The sequence below is a fragment of the Hypanus sabinus genome, chromosome 19, assembly GCF_030144855.1.
Source record: "Hypanus sabinus isolate sHypSab1 chromosome 19, sHypSab1.hap1, whole genome shotgun sequence".
Taxonomy (NCBI): domain Eukaryota; kingdom Metazoa; phylum Chordata; class Chondrichthyes; order Myliobatiformes; family Dasyatidae; genus Hypanus; species Hypanus sabinus.
Window position 1 is genome coordinate 62,905,674 of NC_082724.1, and position 21,238 is coordinate 62,926,911.

Genomic DNA, 21,238 nt, shown 5'->3' on the forward strand with positions numbered 1-21,238 from the left:
AAACGCTGGAGGAACTCAGCAGGCCAAGCAGCATCTATGGAAAAGTGTACAGTCGATGTTTCGGGCCAAAACCCTTCAGCAGAATTGGAGAAAAAAGTGCTGAGGAGTAGATTTAAAAAGTGGGGGGAAGGGAGAGAGAAACACAAGGTGATGGGTGAAACCTGAAGGGGGAGGGATGAAGTAAAGAGCTGGGAAGTTGAATGATGAAAGAGACAGAAGGCCATGGAAGAAATAAAAGGAGAGAGAAGTACCAGAGGAAGGCGATGGGCAGGCAAGGAGATAAGGTGAGAGAGGGCAAAGGGGATGGGAGAAGTTGAAGTGGGGGTGAGGTGCATTACTGTAAGTTTGAGAAATCAATGTTCATGCCATCAGGTTGGAGGCTACCCAAACAGAATATAAGGTGTTGTTCCTCCAACCTAAGTGTGGCCTCATCATGACAGAGGAGGAGGCCGTGGATAGATTTATCAGAATGGGAATGGGAAGCAGAATTAAAATGTGTGGGCACTGGGATATCCCGCTTTTTCTGCTGGATGGAACGTAGGTGTTTGGCAAAGCAATCTCCCAATCTACATTAGGTCTCACCGATATACATGAGGCCACACTGGGAGCAATGGACACAGTATATAACCCCAACAGACTCACAGCTGAAGTGTTGCCTCACCTGGAAAGACTATTTGGGGCCCTGAATGGTAGTGAGGGAGGAGGTATCAGGTGTAACATTTGTTCTGCTTGCAAGGGTAAGTGCCAGGAGGAAGATCAGTGGGGAGGGACAAGTGGATAAGAGAGTCATGTAGAAAGCGGCCCCTGCAGGAAACAGAAAGTGGGCAGGGAAGGAAAGATGTGTTTGGTGATGGCGAAAGTTTTTGGAGAATTATGTGCTGGACACAGAGTCTGGTGGGGTGGTAGGTGAGGACAAGAGAAACCCAATCCCTGGTAAGGTGGTGGAAGGATAGGGTAAGAGCAGACAGGCATGAAATGGAAGAGATGTAGTTGAGGGCAGCATTGATGGTGGAGGAAGGGAAGCCCCTTTCTTTGAAGGAGGACATCTCCTTTGTTCTAGAATGAAAAGCCTCACCTGAAAGCATATGTGGCACAGAAGGAGGAATTGAGAGAAGGGGATGGCGTTTTTACAAGTAACAAGGTGGGAAGAGGTACGGTGCAGGTAGCTGTGAGAGTCCGTGGGTTTATGATAGACATCAGTGGATAAGCTGTCTCTGGAGACAGAGACAGTAAAATCAAGAAAAGGGAGGGAGGTGTCAGAAATTGACCAGGTGAATTTGAGGGCAGGGTTGCTGCAGTTGGGCTAGGTACTATTTGGCACCACTAGAAAACCTACACTGCGGGTTGCTGTCTTGAGAGAAACAGAGCAAATTTAGACAGCCAACACTGAGACTGGAAATCCTGTGGTGAATGACTCAGCTCCTAACTCCTCAAAGACAGTCCAGGCTCGTACTGTAAGCAGCGTGGTGGAATATTCCCCACGTGGCCAGATGAGTGCACACTCAGCTACACCACACAGGACATCGCATCTCATTTGATATCTACTTAGCCTACCACAGATGTAGCAGTACCATCTAACAGGATGCACTGCAATATGCCGTCAGGACTCTTTAAACACCAACTCTACCACCTGGAAGGACAAGGGCAGCAAAAGCACAGGGCACACCACCACCTGGAAGTTCCCCTCCAAGCCATGCCATCTTGACTTGGAAATGCATCACCATTCCTTCACTGTAACGGGGTCCAGTTGCTCATTAAACCGCAGCAGCCTGCACAGTGAAAGCACTACCAGAAGACTGATAGGTAGGAATATGCGGGAGAAAAACTGTCACAACAATCTGTGTGAGGCTTATTTCAAAACAGGCAACTACTAGATACGTAGTGCTTTGGAAGGCAGTGAAGGATGGGAGTTCTCAATTAATTGAGGACAAGGGATCCTTAGGGGTTAATGGACAGTCTCTTGATCAAAGTTGAGCAACATTAGTTACATTAGTGTAGAGTATGATATTGTACTAAAATGGACATCTTGTTCTAATTGAGCTTTCTTGTAAAAACTGTGTATAATTTATGTTCAATATGTTTTTTTCTGATGAATGCCACTTATATGATGCCTGTTATGCTGCTGCTAGTAAGTTTTTCATCGCACCTGTACACACATACACTTGTGTACAGCATGACAATCAACCTTGATGTTGACTTAACAATCACAGGCAAGCATGGGAGGACTAAAACGGAGAAGGAACTCTCAAATGTGTTTGTGAACTCTGTGTCCCATGCTGGAAGGGGATTTTTGCTGGATCCAATTCTAGGTGAAGCCGGATCAGTGAACAGAAGGAAAAGGTGATCATAATCTCATTTATGTAAGACAATTGGGTCTTTGGTCAACAGCAGTCAGGTCTAGGAGTACATACAGAGATGTCAGGGTTAAGTCTTTTACTCAGAGAGGTGAGTGCGTGGAATGGGCTGCCGGTGACGGTGGTGGAGGCGAATACAATAGGGTCTTTTAAGAGACTCTTGTATAGGTACATGGAGCTTAGAAAAATAGAGGGCTATGGGTAACCCGAGGTAAGTAAGTACGTTTGGCACAGCATTGTGGGCCAAAGGGCCTGTATCGTGCTGTAGGCTTTTATGTTTCTAAATGAGTTAAGTTGCAAGAAAAATAAGGCTATGATACTAGGTGATTTTAACTTTCCACATACTAACTGGAACTTCCATACTGTAAAGGAGTATATGGGATAGATTTTGTCAAGTGTTCAGGAAAGTTCATCATTTAACACTATGCATGAATCAAAAGAGATGGGGGATCTTAAATTAATTCTTTTGCATCTGTATTTACTTGGGAGACAAACACGGTCTATAGAACTGGGGTACAACAGTACTGTGGTCATGCCCTGTAACCGGATTACAGAAGAGGAGGTGTTTGCTGTCTTGAGGCAAATTAGAGTGGATAAGTCCCCAGGGCCTAAGGTGTCCCCTTGGACCTTATGGGAGGCCAGTGTAGAAATTGCAGGGGCTCTGGCAGAGATATTTAAAACGTCCATAAGTACAGGTGAAGTGCCAAAGGACTGGAGGACAGCTAATGTCGTTCTGTTGTTCAAGAAAGACTCGCAGAATCAGGCCAGTGCGCCTGACATCAGGAGTGAGTGAATTATTGGAAATGGTTCTAAGGTACAGGATACATAAATATTTGGATAGTCAGGGACTGATTAGGGATAGTCAACATGGTTTTGTGTGTGGTAAATTATGCCTAACCAATCTTACAGTTTTTCAAGGTTACCAGGAAAGTAGATAAAGGAAAAGCAGTGAACGTTGTCTACATGAACTTCAGCAGGCCCTTTGACAAAGTCCCACGTGGGAGGCTGCTCAGGAAAGTTTGGTTGCTTGATATTCTCGATGAACTAGCACAGGGGGTCCCCAACCTTTTTTTGCACCATGGACCAGTTTAATATTGACAATATTCTTGCGGACCGGCCGACCAGGGCGGGGGGTGGGGGGGTGTTAATCACGACCGGAATATAGGTGAAACTATAAGTCACTTATAAGTAGCTAATTAATACACTCAATTTCATTTCTAAAAGGATTTATCTAATGAATTTAATATTAAACACAGTGCATATTTTCCTCGCATGAATATAGTGATGTCTTATAAGTCAGTAGAATTATAACATTTTAAGTAACATTTGGATGTTAAACATACAGTGCATATTTTCCTGGTATGAATATATAACATCATTGCAAAACACCAATATCGGTGAATCAGTGCGAACCCTGGGCTTGTTTCCCTGCAACAAGACGATCCCATCGAGGGGTGATGGGAGACAGCGATACTCGAAGGGGGTTTCTTATGTCCAGTCTATTCCGCAATTTAGTTTTCGTTGCATTCATTGCAGAAAACCCCGCTTCGCAGAGATACGATGTTGGAAATGGAAGCAACGTTTTCAGTGCTTTGGTGGCTATCTCAGGATATTCAGCCTTGACTTTGGTCCAGAATGCCGGCAGAGATGTTACGTCAAACATCCTTTTCAGCCCACCGTCACTTGCAAGCTCAAGGAGTTGATCTTCTTCCCGCGCTGACATGGATGATTCACCGGGGACATTCACAAATGGGTCACGGACCCATTCCTTTGCACGTCTTGGGTCATTTGTGGTTGGGAAGTAACGCTCGAATTCTGTCGACAGCGAAGTTAGGTGATTGCGCACCAGCTGTGAGAAGGACGGTGCAGCCTCAGTCTCTCCCAAAATCCCAGCTAACGTTGGGAACATGTCAAATATGCCCCTGTCCACTCGCCGTCCCCACAGTTCCAGTTTGGCTTTGAAAGCAGACACTTTATCTGCCAACTTGAAGACAGTTGTCATTCTCCCCTGAAGTGACAAATTGAGTTCATTGAGCAGGTTGAAGATGTCACACAGATAAGCGAGTTTTGCTATCCACTCCTCGTCACTGAAGTGTGCTGCCAGTGGGGATTTTTTCCCTGAAAGAAATCTCTGTAGTGGCTCTCTTAACTCAAAAACCCTGGCCAGGACTCTCCCCCTTGCTAGCCACCTGACTTCAGTGTGAAAGAGAAGGCGTTTGTGCTCTGCATCCATTTCCTCGCAAAGCTGCTCAAACAGACATGAGTTAAGGGCTTTTGCTTTGATGTGATTTATAACTTCAACAACGTCACTCAATACGCTGTTAAGATCAGGTGACATTTTTCGGCTAGCCAGCATTTCCCTGTGTATGACACAGTGTGTAGACTGGCATTCAGGAGCAACCTCTTTGACTAGGGTAGTGAAACCAGAGAGCCGTCTAGTCGTAGCTGCAGCCCCGTCTGTACATATTCCAACACAGAATGACCAGTCCAGTTTGCCTGACATGTAGTCATTCAAAGACTTGAATAGTTCTGCCCCAGTTGTGTTAGTTGACAGCGGCAGTGCACACAACATATCCTCGTGCACATCGTCTTGAAATATATATCGCACATAAACCAGCAGTATTGCCTTGTTGTCGACATCAGTAAACTCGTCGACCTGCATTGCATACCACGGTGACTTGTTAAGCCGTTCCAACAGCTGTGCTTCAATGTCCTCTGCTAGATCATCGATTCTCCTTGAAACTGTGGTAGCTGAAAGAGAAACCTGTGCCATCTTGTTAGCTGCAGCTTCTCCCAACAGTTCACGGCCCATGTGCCTGGCAGCAGGCAGAATGAATTCCTCAGCAAAAGTGAAAGGCTTCTTAGCCTTAGCAATGCGGCTAACCACTAGGTAGGACGCTTTCAGGGCAGCAACATTTGTGGTGATGGTGGCTTTCAGCACCTGCTTCTGTCCCGGTTGCTCACGTTTTTTCCGCTCAAAAAACTCGGTGGGTTTGTCCTTCAGTGCGGGGTGCTTGGACGCAAGGTGCCGAAGCAGCTTTGAGGGCTTCATCGCCTCATTCGACAGCTTGACTCCGCAGATCACGCACAGGGGGCGCGGGGCGTGCGAGTCACCGGTCGCAATAAACCCGTATTTTATGTACGACTCGTCGTACTTTCTGTTGAAGGAGGCTTTCTTTTTTTTGGTAGCGCCGGTCTCAGCTGCCCCTGCGTTACCGTCGTCGTTAGGCCTTTTCGGCCCCCCGCCTCTTCCGACGAAACTCGCCGGCGCCGCTGGTTCCTCGCCCATACCGACCGATGAGCTGGCGTGCGCAATGACCTGGCGTGCGTCATGACCTCACGTGCGTCATGACCTCGCGTCCGTTCGGGTCCAACGGAGAGTGCGGGAAGCTGCAGCTGGATGATACCGTTTCCTCGCGGCCCGGTACCGGTCCGCGTCCCGGTGGTTGGGGACCTCTGAGCGAGTAAATTTGGCAGGAAGAAGCCAGAGAGTGGTTGCCTCTTTACCTGTAAATAGTGGTGTGCTACAGAGATCAGTTGTTTGTCATCAACAATCTAGATAATGTGGTAAACGGGATCAGCAGATTTACAGATGACACCAAGATTGGGGGTGTGAGGAAGACCACAAAAGCTTGCAGCAGAATCTGGACCAGCTGAAAAAATGGACAGAAAAATGATAGCTGGAATGGCAGACAGGTATGAGGTGTTGAGTTTGAGAGGACAAACCAAGGTAGGACTTACACAGAGAACAGTAGGGCACTGAGGAATGCAGTAAAACGGAGGGATCTGGGATTACAGATCCACAATTCCTTGAAAGGGGCGTCACGGGTAGATAAAGTCATGAAGAGAGCTTTTGGCACATCGGCCTTCATAGAGCTCTGAGTATAGGAATTGAATATTACATGAAGTTGTACAAGACTTCATTGAGACCAAACTTACATTATCGTGTGCAGTTCTGCTCACCTAAGTTTGGAAAAAGTACAGAGAAAATTTACAAAGATGTTGCCTGAACTTGAAGACCCAAGTTATAGGGATAAATTGAATAGGGTTGGACTTCATTCCCTGGAGCACAGGAGAATGAGGAGAGATTTGATAGAGGTATACAATATTATGAGAGGTATAGATGGGGTAAATGCAAGCAGGCTTTTTCCATTGAGGTTGGATGAGACTAGAAGTAGAGGTCATGGGTTAAGGGTGAAAGGTGAGATGTTGAAGATGTGGAAGTTGTTCACTCAGAGGGTGATGCACGGGTGGGACGAGCTGCCAGTGGAAGTGGTGAATCTGTGTTCGATTTCAACCTTTAAGAGAAGTTTGATATGTACATGAATGGAAGGGCTGTGAAGGATGATGGTCCAGGTGCAGGTCGATGGGATTAGGCAGAATAATAATTTGGCATGGACTAGATGGGCCAGTGGACCTGTCTGTGTTGTAGTGTTTTATGACTCTACAGTAGAATTTATGAAAAGAACTATATGACTGATAAATAATGTGCAAAATAAGTCAAATTGAGGAACTAAATAAATACTGAGAACACAAGTTGTGGAGAACTTGAAAGTAAGTCCATAGGTCCTGAAATCAGTTCAGAATTGAAATGAGTGAAGTTAACCACACGGTTCAGGATCTTGATGATTGTAGGGTATGTAGGGTTCCTGAATCTGGTGGTGTGGGACCCAGGGCTCCTGTACCTCCTATCTGATGGTAGTAATGAAAAGAGAACTAGGCCTGAATGGGGTCCTTGATGACAGATGCTTCTTTCTTGTGGCTGCACTCCGTGTGAATATGCTCAATGGTGTGGAGGGTTTTGCCTGTGATGAACTGGGCTGTATTCACCACTTTTTGGTGTACTGTAAAGTCTGGTTTCGGACACTAGAAGGATGAATGGACTACCTGATGTATACCAAGCCCGTCTCACCCAGCATGATGGAAATACCACACAACAGAATGCGAAGACAGGACCATCTTCAGAAGGACAGTACCAGGTTATTCTCCTTTACTGGAATTGACATTACACAATCTGAATGTGTCCGATAATGATACTGGCAATCTGTTAACACACAGAACAGGAGGGTCATTGACTATCTGAACAAATGACAATTGCATTAGATATATTGAGCTCGGCTTCTGTTTTGTCAACTAGGGTGCTAACATCCACTCTCAACACAGTGGAGAGGCTGCCGGGGAGTGGTGGTACAGGCAGGTACATTAGAGACACTTAAATTCAGGCAGACAGGTGATAGAAAATTGGAAGGTATGTAAGAGGGAAGGGTTAGGTTAAAAGGTCTACACATCGTGGGCCAAAGTGTTGTAGTGTTCTATTTTGGATGATGTTTGGGAAATGGTGGTAGTGTAGTTGTTGCCAGCTTCTCTCTAAGGAGTTCGAACATTCTTCCCATGATGTCCCGGTGCCCTGGTTTCTTCCCACACTCTGAAGACCCACAGGTTAGGCTATGGGCAAGCTCGCAGCACATTGTGGGGGTGTGCTGGTTGTTGATGCAAACAATGCATTTTACTATATGTTTCAATATAATTGTTCAAAGTTCAATGTAACTTTATTATCAAAGTACATAAATGTCACTATATACAACTCTGAGATTTATTTTCTTGTGGGTATTCACAGTAAGTACAAGAAACACAATAAAAGACTGCACCTAACTGGATGGAGTGTGCAAAAGTCAACAAACTGTACAAATACAAAAGGAAATAAAGAATAGAAATAATAATTATAAATAAATAAATAAATAAATAAGCAATAAATATTAAGAACGTGAAATAGAGTCCTTGAAATTAAGTTCTGGTAACAGTTCAGTGATAGGCAAGAGAAATTATCCCCTTTGGTTGAAGGGTATTAACTGTCCCTGAACCTGGTGGTGTGAGTCCTGAGGCTCCTGTACCTTGTTCCTGATAACAGCAATGAGAAGAAAGCATGACTTGTGTGGTGGGGGTCCCTGATAATGGATGCTGCTTTTCTGCAACAGCGCTCCATGTTGATGTGCTTAACAGTGGGGAGGGCTTCACCCGTGATGGACTGGGCTCTTATCTATTACCTTTGTAGGCTTTTCATTCAATGGCACTGGTCTTCCTTACCAGACTGCAAAGCAACCAGTCAATATATTCTCCACCATATATCTGTAGAAGTTTGTCAAAGTTTTAGATGACATGCTGAATTTTTGCAAACTCCTATGAAAGTAGAGGCACTGTTATGCTTTCTTCATAATGGCAATACATGCTGGACCCAGAACAGATCCTCTGAAATGATAACACCAAGGAATTTAAAGTTGCTGACCTTCTCCACCTCTAATACTCTGATGAGGACTGGCTTGTGGACCTCCAGTTTCCTCCTCCTGAAGTCAATAATCAGCTCCCTGGCCTTGATAACATTGAGTGAGAAATTGTTGTGGCAGCACTCAGCCAGATTTTCAAACACCTTCCTATATGTTGATTCGTCACTATCTTTAATTCAGACGACAGTGCTGTCATCAGCACACTTAAAATATGGCATTGGAGCTGTGCTTAGCTTCAGAGTCATAAGTATAGAGCAAGTAAAGCAGGGAGCTAAGCACACAGTCTTGTGGTGCACTTGTGCTAATGGTGAGTGTAGAGATGTTGCCAATCTGAACTCAGAACTGTTTGCAAGATAGCAAATTGAGGATCCAATTGCACAAGGTTTTGAGGCCTAGGTCTTAAAGATTATTGATTAGCTTGAAGGGGATGACAGTATTGAATGCTGAGCTGTAGTCAATAAAGAGCATACTGGTGCATGCAATTTTACTGTCCAAGTGATCCAGGGTTGAGTGGAGAGCCAATTAAGTGGGATCTTATGTTGGCTTTTAGAGACAGCAGGCAAATTGAGCAGATCCAACTTCTCAGGCAGGAGTTGGTATGTTGCTGAGTTGCTGAACCTGATTAAATATTTGCACTCGAAGTGTACAGGTGTACCTAACAAAACGGTCACTTACTGTATGATACTATGTACTTCTGATGCTGTTGCAAGCAAGATTTTCAATGCACCTGTACATATGTGTACTTGTGCACAATAAATTCAACACTTTACAGTTCAATTCCCACCAGTCTGTAAGGACTTTGTATGTTCTCCCCACGATGGCACTAGGCAGCATGACTTGAAGGGCAGGAAGGGTCTATTCCACACTGTATCCCAATCAATAAATAAAAATTACAATGCTCGTTTTTTAAACTCCTACTGTTTAAGCATATTACTGTGGGGAGGAAAGCAAAATCACATACCATCATAATGTTCAGACTTCTCTAATTTAGGACTTTGCTCATTTGCAAATTGGATCATTTAACCATTGGCTAGTGTCAATCTTACATGCTGTGGCATTTCATAAGACTATAAGACATAGGAGCAGAATTAGGTTATTTGAGTTTACTCCACCATCCCATCATGGCTGATTTATAATCCCTCATTTTCCCTATATAACATTACGACACCCAGTATGTGTTTTTATTGGATAGTAGTGCTGCAAAGCCTTTTAGTACATTATCATATTAAGGTTGTGTTTTAAAATAAGTTGCTTTGTCCAATTTCCTCTCTCATCCAATGCTATACAAGTGATCGAGTGTTTCTTCGGTCAGCTCTTAGTGAGACTTCCATGTTCTGTATAGTTGCCTGCCACGTTTACTGCTGAAATAAAACTACTGGCAAATCCCAGGTTAAATATAGTATTAAATTCATGAGCATTTTTTGAAACAAGCGGCTTAATTATTCTATGATCATTCACCTCATTGTTCCCTGGCTGAAAATCTGCATTACCCATACAAATACAAGACTCGGAGTTTGTCTACCAAACAGATTACAGTATAACAACAAACCGTGCCTTTCCTCCATTTCCTTAGAGCACAGAAATCCCATAAATCCACACAACATGTGTTGCAATAAATCAAGAGTGTGAAGCAGGCAGGGAAATCATTACTCATAATGGCTACACTAATCTCATTCAGCTCTCAGGACAGAACTGTATTCGACTAATGTCAAAAACTAACTAGTTTTCGCTCTGCAAGCGTGTGACCTGGGTATAGTTGCTAAGAGACAATTCTTGGTGTTTTAGGGGAAGTGTAACACAAACAAGACTAGTGGAATGATCAAAGTGAAACAAAAATCCCTCATCAGGTGTGATCTATCACGGATGAAGTTCTGAAAAATTTAGCAGTAAAGTGTACATATCTCAAGGGTTTTTGCAAAGGATTAGAGAGTGATAACCTGTTTTAAAAATGCCAGTTTGGATTAGGATGTCATAACACCACCATAAATCTAACACTGGGACAATGCTGGTGACAAGCATCATTTCTCATGAACTACACTAAGTGGCCACTTCATTAGTTAATTCCACTAGCTGAATGCAAATATCTAATCTGCCAAAACATCAGATTGGGAAGAAATGTGATATGTGACTTTGACCATGGAATGATCATTAGTGCCAGGATGGGTAGATTGAGTATCTTAGAAACAGTGGATCTCCTGCGATTTTTACACACAAGTCTCTAGAGTTTACAGAGGATGGTGAGAAAAACAAAAAATATCCAGTGAGCGACAGTTCTGACAGCAAAAATGCCTTTTAATGAAAGGGCTCAGAGTAGAATGGCTAGACTGGTTCAAGCAGACAGGAAGTAGCCAAGCTTTACAACAGTGGAATGCAGAAAGACACCTCTGAACACAACAGCAGTGTTACCTAATGAAATGGCTACTGAGTGTATATTTGCCACCCAACTGCTTGGTAACTATAGAATCTGCACTTAATGGTAGCATCTTATGGAAGCTTTTTGATGGGACAACAATGATATGGTCTTGTTCTTCAACTTTGGTTGGAGAGAGAGAAGCAGTTTCTTCAGTGGAAAGGGTTAAAAGTGGGCATACTGTAAGTGGATGAAAATTCAGAGCACAAAACATCAAACTGCACTCAAGATCACAAAACAAAGGAGCAAAAGTAGGCCATTCGGCCTATCGAGTCTGCTCCACCATGAGCTAAACTATTCTCCTGTCTAGTTCCAATTTCCGGCTTTTTTCCATATCCCTTGATACCCTGACCAATCAGATACTTGTCAATATCCTCCTTAAAAACCTTCAATGATTGGGCCTCCACAGCTGTATGTCCCACATTCATTAAAAAAAATCCCCAAGACTTTGTGCTTTCAATCTGTTTTATCCCAGTTCTCCATTCAATAAGAACTCACCGTCATTCTGGTGAATACAGTGTGAATCCAGATGAAATCACGTGACTTTATTCATGACTTCTTTGCATGTTTGGATGCTTCCTGTTCTGATTTTCATGTATGACTGGGGGGAGAAAAACTACTGAAGGTGCTAGTCAACTCCAAATCAGAACTCTCAGAATCAGTTCAGCAGGGTAGGCAGCTAAATTGTGCCTTACAGAAGGACAGAATACAGCAGTGCATTTGCCGTGACACACATCCTCATCATTGAGAATGCACTAGAATTTTATTTACAAAATAAAGCCACTCCAAAGTCACTGGAGAAATTTTGTACAAAATATTGGCTAAGCACTTTAGAACTATTTGCTATCTCCCAGTTGTTGTTTCGTCTGTGTCCTTTTCAGGGGTATTATATAGATTCCATTCTTGGCTTCTTTCAGTCTCCACCACCGACCCAACCTGCAAAGAACAGTACAAGTTTCATTAAATATATTTCCCAGAATTTTCAGTGTGCCAAGTCAGTTCTATATTTCATCAGGAGTCTGGGGAAACTTGGTATGTCCAAAGACTCCAGCAAATTTCTACAGACGTAGTGTGGAGTGCATTCTAATTGGTTGCATGAATGTCTGGTATGCCAATGTAAAGGACTGGAAAAAGCTGCCAAGCATTGTAAACTCAGCCAGCCAGCTCCATTATGGGTACAAGCTTTCCCACCAGAGGACATCCTCAAAAAGATGATGCCTCAAGGCGACAATGTCCATCATTAAGGACCCCCACCACCCATGAGCCTCTCTTCTCATTACTACCATCAGGAAGGTGATACAGGAGCTTAAAGACACACACCCAATGTTTTAGGAACAGCTTCTTTCTCTCCACCATCAGATTTCTAAATGGTCCATGAACACACTGTTTTTTTCTTTTATTTCTTATATACAGTGGATTCTGGTTAATTGGGACACATCAGGACCAGTATATTTTAGCCCAATTAAGCAACTGCCCCAATTAGCCAAAGCTTCATGGAAATAGTTTGAAAAGACAAACTATATTTAACTGTGTAACAAATTGTATTTAAATGAAGTACAGAACAAATTAGAACACTGTCAATATTACTATATACTATAAAACTATTATTTCCTAGTAGAAATTGATGGAGGAATTTCTACAGTGTACACTGCCGTGCTCTTTCGATTGACTGTAAATGAACAAGATTACCACAACCACCTAGTGCAGATAGTAGACTGCTGCCTTCATTGTTGTCCTGCATGAAGTAGTGTCAAAAATCATTGCTGTTTAAAAACCTGGTGAATAACACAATAAGCAACTGACACTATTTAAAAACTGTTCACTCTAAGTATGGCATAGTGTCTAACAGCCATACAAGTGCACACGACTGAAACTGTTCAGCAACCATCTCCTATTCCAGTTAAGCGGCATAATATTCCAAGTAAGTCCTGCCTGTTTTCTCAATTAGTTTTTGTGTTTTTTTTAAAAAAGAGTTGTCTCAAATAAGCAGCAGCCTGATGGCCCAATTACAACTGGGATTATAAGGTATTTCTTATTGTAACATTGTAACTTTTTTTGGGTATTTCTCTATACTCCTGCCAGAAAACAACAAATTTCACGAAAATGTCAGTGGTCAGAAAATGCAACAGAGTAGTCCAAATAACAAGGCAAGCCTGCACTTAAAATTAAATTTAAATTAACATCTACTGCAATGCATTTGCCAGCTGCACTGTGATTCCATGGTCATTGCTGACTTACTGATAACACACTCTACGCACAAGCCTACTAACCAGAGTGAGCAGGAACAGGGGCCTCAGCCACACCCACAATGCTGTTCAGGTCACCAAAACAACTAACCAATACAGCCTAGGACGGGGGTCGGCAACCTGCGGCTCCCGAGCCATTTGTGGCTCTTTCACCTCTGTGCTGCGGCTCCCTGTGGCTTTGGGAAATAATTGGTCAGTATTTAATTAAAATGTATTTTATGTTAGTTTGTTAGCTTTTGAAATGTAATTCTAAATTTGAAGATTATGGTGATCTTGTACGATCTAAGTGTGGCGACACATTTCCTCACAATTAGCCAGCATTCCGGCTAAGGGAGATAGCCTACGGGGGTTTGTGAGTACGTGTCTTTTGCAGCATCTGCGTCCATGGGGGCTGGGTTGAGGGAGGCTTAAAAGCAAGGCTGTTTAGTTCGAATAAAGTTACCTTTGACTGCAGTCTTTATTTTAGCGCTGCGTGTAGCGCTACACCGCTACAACGTGTTTTTTATCGCTATTAATATACATCACCACTGCCAATGCCTGACACCCGCCAGTGCGCGCTTTCTTTTAATTCTTCGATCCAAGGTAGGCTACCTATGTAGTAACCTTCAACCCAACGTCTTTTTTTCGGAGTTCAAAATGTTTTTGTTGCATGCAGAAATGTAATTTCGTTTTCTCTGCAGGAGTTCATCAATTTCAAAAATGCAACACATTATAGTTTGTTTATACATAGCATAAAGGCAAAAAAAACCCGTTGTATGCAGTGTTATTTCATTTTGTGGCTCCCAGTGTTTTCTTTTCTGTGGGAAATGGGTCCATATTGGCTCTTTTAGTGGTAAACGTTGCCGACCCCTGGCCTAGGAGCTCTAAAGTGCCTACAACAAATATGTTAAAGATATTAAACAAATATGTCAAAGATACTTTGAGCAGATAGATTCGAATTCAACTAAACAGTAAATAGAAAACTTGTTTTTAAAAACAATCACAACTGTGAGTGCATTTGAAAGACAAAAACTTCACTGGAGATACATCATTGCAAATATTCCACACAAGTGGAAAACATCCTCTGAACAGCCAAGTAATCTTGAGTACGAGACAACCTGATGAAGGGTCTCGGCTGAAACGTTGACTGTTTACTCTTTTTCATAAATACAGTCTGGCCTGCTGAGTTCCTCCAACATTCTGTGTGTTGCCTTGAATTTCCAGCACCTGCAGATTTTCTCTTGTTAATGAAGCGATCATGTCTGCTTTTTTAAAAATCTTTTTTCTCTCCTGGCCCCTCTCTGTTGTTCATTATCCACCCTTCTAACACTTAATAAAATGATCATGTGCAATAAGTTTTGTGCCTCATTCTTGACTTCTTAAGAACCTCTGGATCACAGAAGTTACCAGATCCAACAAGGGCATAGCAGACATGGTGAAAAGGACAAAGTACATATAACCTACAATCTCACAGAATGAGGGAATGATGTGCCTACAGTTTCTATTGCCACAGGGAAATGAAAACCTGAAGGGAGGGTAAGTATTGGGTCTACTTGATTTGTAAAAGGAGCAACAAGTGGCGATATCATACTGAGAACAGCTTTGCAAAGAGCACTGAGTAACTACACCCTGACAATGCCATTTCTGCAGCTCCAATCAGCATGTAGCCAGATCATGAACAATATTCAGCCTTTACACAAAGCTGCACCTGTGTTCATTCTTCACCTGATGAATTTGCATCTTGCTCCATTACATTAGCTGGTGGATTCAGAAATATTTTGATGGATAGTATTCACAATATCAACCAAGGTAGAGGAATTTCAACGTAAGTACACCGTGTCCGAGAACGGACCTATGCATGGTGCTGTGCACATACTAATATAGAACAGTTTGTCCAGACAAAATCCAGAATACATCAGGCTGGATATCCACAGGATCGGTGGACCATCAGTGGGAGATTAACCTGTCGTGGAGAAGTGATATATACTGCAAGTACTTGAGCCATGTGTAGAACGTCTCTGGAAATTGACTGACCTCGTTCAGTGGATAGCCTGAGACTGAGATTTGAGAGACAACAAACACTTTACCTGTGCTCCTGTCCCACGCCAGCCACTAAAAAGTGACCACAACTGGAAAATTTCAAACAATTCACGAAACCAACCTACAAAAGAGGCAGAAGGAAAGATTAGTTTCAACATTGCAATGACCTCTTAAACTAGCTCACAGGTCTTAATTTCCTCCAAAAGGTGACATTTTTATAACACAGTATAAAGTGGCTTGCAGAATATAGTGTTGCTAACCATTCTGAACCAGGGCTGAAGTAAACATTGCCTAGTGTGAAGGAAAAGGTTAAACACGGGAAAAGTAGAAATATTATCCAAAGTTTCCGCTTCCAGTGCAAATTATGGCAAACTGACATTGAATGCATGCAAAGTCCTATCCAACACACACGGAACTGTAGTGTAGCGGTTAGTGCAACTGCGTTACAACGCTAGTGATCAACAATTGGGGTTTGATTCCTGTGGAGTCTGCAGTTCTGCCTATGACTGTGTGGGATTTCTCCGGGCACTCTGGTTTCCTCCCACGTTCTAAAGATGTACGGTTGGGGTTTGAGTTGTGGACATGCTATGTTGGTATCGGAAGCTTGGCAACACTTGTGGGCTGCCCTCTAGCACAATCCTTGGACTGTGTTGCTTGTTGATGCACTTCACTATATGTTTTGATGTACATATGACAAAAAGCTAATCTTTAACATCCAACAGGTCAATTTGAATACTTCCACAAAAGAGACTCAAAATGACAACACATCACAGCACCATATGGTGTATGAGAATGTGACTCTCGATGGCTGAAATACATTCAATCTCTTCAGAAAATTTCACCCACAATATTTCACAGCCCGGGCAATACACCCTGACTGCCTTGGGTTGTGTGGTGTTGACCCTGAGAGTTTCACATTTTTAACGTGGGGATTATTACAAGTGCCTGCTCATCTCTGGGAAGACTGCAGAGATATTGGGTTGGGGAATAAGATAAACCTTCTGTTACGGACCAGCAGCAATAGATCACAAATTGAGTCAGGTTTTAAAGTTTATTAGTATCTACTCAAGAATATAGCAAATTAAATGAAATAAAGAGAAGTTATCAGTGTGCGGCTCCCAAACTGTCAAGCTTAGAAACAGTTCTTAAAGTCTTAAGATGGCAAACTAGAAAGGTCCAGTAATCCACAGAATAAATGAGGGGAGAAATTTATAAATGCACATCATTGTGTAGAGAGGAGGATCACAAAGAATTCCACAGGTTCCACGTTGGGAAAACGAAGTAACAGTCGCCGAAGATCCTATCCATCAAGTTGTTCCGAAATCCACGTAGAAATATCCCAAAGGTGACAGGCATGGAATATCCCTTTGCACAAGTGGTTACCACATAGCACACCCGAAGGTAAGGGTTAACAAAAAGCGGTTGCCACAGGATACTCCAACAAAATCCACGTAATTAATGCCATTAATCAACCCAATCCTTTGGGCATGGGAAAGTATTAGACTTTACCCTTTTTTTTCACAGCAGGCCCCTGCTGACAGCTTGCAGTCCAAAGTCCTTCCTCTATTTTTTTCTTCTCTACCAGACCCAGCGGTCTGTCGCAGCTTGTTATACTGACGTCATAGTCCTGCCTCATCCAGGCGTTTTAAAGTGACATCCACAGTAAACGGAACCGTGGTCACATAACACTTTAAATGCACTCACCCCCAAAGGTGACAGTGATCATATTGATAAAGGTTTCATAGAAACATTCAGTCTCCAGCACTGCCGTTGTGAAGCTTCTTTGACTCGGTGTACCAGATCCCAGCGCTTTGCCCAGAGTTCAGTTCCATGCTTCTCTCCCTCTAGCCCAAAGCACTGTTATTGTATTTCATGGTCAAAAGGAAGAGGAACGTAGAACAATGGCAGAATTCAATCAACAGGTGACAATGGTTCATCAGGAGGCCTTTTTTTGTATGGAGGAACCTCTGTGCTTTAAGTGATACTGCTGTTAGAGAAGTCAATTGCAAGAACTGTCAGCAACTCTGACCAGAGAAACATGGCTGACATGTAACATCAGTTGAGCCAGAACCCAAGGCCAAGAAACTGTAATGAGGTTGCAAACTTGGATATTAATGGAGAAGATGCAGTCCATCTCAACCCGTGCTGATGTTTTAAGGTCAGCTGACAGCGGGGGGGGGGGGGGGCGTGTTTCAGCAATAACTTGAATCATACTCCATTGGGGAACAGGTACTGAGAATGCAATTAACACCTCCTTTCAATTATCCCAATACGAAAATAGTGCAAGAGAAGCAGAAGTCATGACTATGCAGATTTAGAGGGCAAACTGCTCCTGCTATGCATATTAAGTGAATGCATAAGAAAATTGTGGCCTTTCTTTTCGTAAATTTAATTTCTTCCCTATTAGAGAAACCATCTTATTTAAACACTTCAGCAATGCAGTTAGCAATACATTCAGGATACCCTGATGCCAACCCCATCATTCAACATGATCATGGTTGATCTAAGCTGGCCTCAACTCCTCTCCTGTTCTGCTTCCTCATTAACCCCTTAGTTCCTCAATCTCTCAAAAACATCAATTTCACCTTAAGTCAGAGGTTCCCTACTTTTTTTATGCATGGAGCCCTACCACTAACCGAGAGGTCTGGGGTCCACAGGTTGGGAATCCCTGCCTTTAAATATACCTAATGATCCAGGCTTCACCACTCTCATGGACGGAGGGGTCCCAGAGAAAAAAATTCAATGCCCTTCCGTTTTAAACGATTCAGCCCTTGTTCTGCAGCAAAGTCTTCTTGCTCATGACTCTTCTACTTGTGAAAACATCTCAATATCTATCCCTTAGGATCTGGAGGAGGGGGATGAATGTACCTTCCTATTCTTGCTTGGTGTTATATAATCACCCATATACATGTCATTGTTCAGCGAATTTTTCAGCATTTACAGTGGTTACTTCTGTATTTGTCTAGAATTTTCTTAGTTCAGTAGTAAATATCACTCCATTTGAATCTAGATGTTTTATACATTAATTGTTATCACTGTAATTTTGTTACCTCTAGTCTAAGAATGAGAAGACCACAATTACATTTTAGTCTGGGTCTTTGTTCTCTCCACGCAGCTTCTCTTCTGCTTGATCTCAGCTCAGTAACACTTAATAAAACAAGTGTAAGCAATAAGTCATTCTTGACTTCTGAAGAACCTTTGGATCACAGAAGTATCAGGATCCAACAGATCTTATGCCACTCGTCATTTTCTTAAACTGCAGGAATAAAGACACAAACTGTCGAAACCTCCTTCAACAGAGCAATCCTCTCAACCTAGAAAATAACCATGCAAATCTCCTTTGGACTGTCTTTAATCCTACCCCATTTTTTTAGGCAAGGAAACCTTATTAGTGTATACCATTCTGGGAGTGGCGACACAAACAGCCTGTAACAAAACCTCAACATTCATAATCTCAAATCCCTTCACAAGAAATACCAAAGTATTTACCTTCATAACTACTTGTTACACCTCCCAGCTAACTTCTTGTGATTCATACCCTAGACCACATAAATTCCCTACAAACTTCACTTGTTTACCATTAATCCTGTGTTGCCTTTATAGCAGTTATTTAGTTTATAATATTTTCACTTAGTAATTTGTTTGTTAGCATTCTAGTTAAAGTTAGGATTGTTTAAAGTTGTCTGTGAGATATCGCGGCATGCGATGACGTCACATCCGGTTTTGCCGCGTCCTGTGGGAAAATACCGGTTTGGAGAAACGGGAAGCTGGGGGTCGAGACATGTGCGAGCGCGAGCAAGCAGCAACGTTTTCTCTACGCACCAGGAACATTGTGAAAGCAACGCTGTGAGTTATGAGATAATCAATATGTTGAATTAAAATGTTAACACCGATCCTGTTAAAAGTAATGACGGTCGATAATGTTTATGTTTTCGTTAGTTAAAGAGTTGCGGATAGTTTGCGTTGAAGTGTATTTAAAGCAGTCAATGGCGTAGGTAGATTCTGACTGTATGCTGCACTTTAATGTAATGTAGTTGTAGTTTTACTTTTGCAAGTATTTACGATGTAATTGTAATATCAAGAAGGAAACAAATGCTGTACAAATCTTGTATTGTTTTATCAACAGTTTTCACCATACGTCAATGTGGAAGAGTGAACAGTAAACGGTTAATCTTACTATGATCCTGTCGTTATTGACAAAGGTTTATCTCGGTGTTTAGTTCCGCGTTATCTTACACGCCGAGCGAGAACACTACAGTGAAAAAGCGGCATTATCAGGTGTTTCAAGTGCTGCAATGACAACTCGATCCAGCGTCATGTCGTTGTCACCCAGCGAGGGGAGCAGTAGGACATCATCAAGTAAGTCCGCCCATTGCAGAGCTAAGGCAGAAGCCGCCAGGGTGCGACTGCGCTACGCCAAACAAGAAGCAGATTTGAAAATGGAAGCGGCTGCCAGAGAAGCCGAAAACCAGTTGGAAAGGGTAAGGATAGCGTCAGAGTTAGAAATGCTGACACCGGAACGAGAAGCAGAAGCTGCCAGGGTGGAAGCAGAGTTCATAGAAGATGCTGAAGAAATGCAAGATCTGGTTGATGTAAAATCTACTAAAGAAAAGACCAGATTGGAACACACAAGCGACTATGTCCAATCTCAAACAGTCTGGAAGATTCGTTCTTCCACTCCATACTTATTTGATAACACCCCACGTCATGAGGAGACTCAGAGAGACCCAACTGCACCACACCCATCTGAGGAAGACAATTTACCCTCGCAACTCTGCGATGAAGTCAAGAATGAAAGGGCTGATGACAAATACTTCTCGACACCAAACTTACAAGATTTGGCGAGAAGAGAGGCAAAGGCTGAATTCAGAACAGCAAAGTCCATAACAGAGGTACGCTCTCGGTCATATACCCGCCAACATATTTCCCCAGGCGGCAGGCCACTTGCAGTTGAACCCCTGGCACAGTATTCAGCACGACGAGATCACGTCACTTCAGGACTGTACCAGTTCGACGACAAACCTGAAAATTACTGTGCATGGTACTCCACATTCACCAACGCTATCGACGGAGTCCAGCTCAGAGCAACCCAAGAGTTGGATCTTATGGCGAAATGGCTGGGAAAAGAATCATGCGAACAGGTGAGACGCATACGTTCAGTGTACATCAACAAACCCGAGCTAGCCTTAAGCAAAGCATGGGAGAGACTTCGGGAGGGCTATGCAACTCCCGAAATTATTGAAGCGGCGCTATACCGACGTCTGGAAAACTTTCCTAAGGTGTCAGCCAAGGACCACACTAAGTTAAGAGAGCTCGGAGATTTACTCATGGAGATTCAAGGCGCCAAAGAAGATGGCTACTCAACTGGGCTAGTATACCCAGATACTCTATCCGGGATCAGACAAATCGTGGATAAACTTCCATTTGGGCTGCAGGACAGGTGGGTGTCTTTTGCCTCAGAGAACAAAAAAGACAACAATGGTCGATTTCCTTCCTTTGAGTATTTCACTAGGTTTGTGTGCAGGGAGGTGAAGAAGCGAAATGACCCTAGCCTCATGGGTCCAGGAAGCAGTACAGTTTACACCAAGCCAGATAAATCCTCTTCGAATAATTTCAACATTGATAAACCCGTCTCAGTGCTTAAGACTGAAGTCTTTACAACTAACCACGACCCTAGCAAGAATTGCCCATTGCATAACAAACCCCACCCCCTCAGGAAATGCAGAACGTTTAGGGAAAAACCCCTTGAAGAGAGGATGGCCCTTCTCAAGGAGAAAAGAATATGTTTTAAATGCTGTTCCTCGACCTCTCACCTTGCTAGAGAGTGTACGATCGCCGTGAAGTGTCCGGAATGTGATAGCACTAATCATGATGGGGCCATGCATCCTGGCCCATTACCGCAAACCGACAACCCACAACAGGACGGCG

General features: G+C 43.0%; 1 protein-coding gene across 1 annotated transcript in view; it reads right to left on the reverse strand.

Moving 5' to 3' along the window:
• Positions 1–11,760: 11,760 nt before the first annotated feature.
• The window catches only part of rrp9 (ribosomal RNA processing 9, U3 small nucleolar RNA binding protein), a 53,724-nt gene continuing 44,246 nt past the window's right edge, over positions 11,761–21,238 (reverse strand). Inside the window, exons 14-15 of the mRNA XM_059944546.1 lie at positions 15,358–15,431; positions 11,761–11,981 (exon numbers count right to left, since the gene is read on the reverse strand). Of these exons, the coding sequence (XP_059800529.1) occupies positions 11,882–11,981; positions 15,358–15,431 (174 nt within the window). The 3' untranslated portion in view covers positions 11,761–11,881. The remainder of the gene's footprint in view (positions 11,982–15,357; positions 15,432–21,238) is intronic.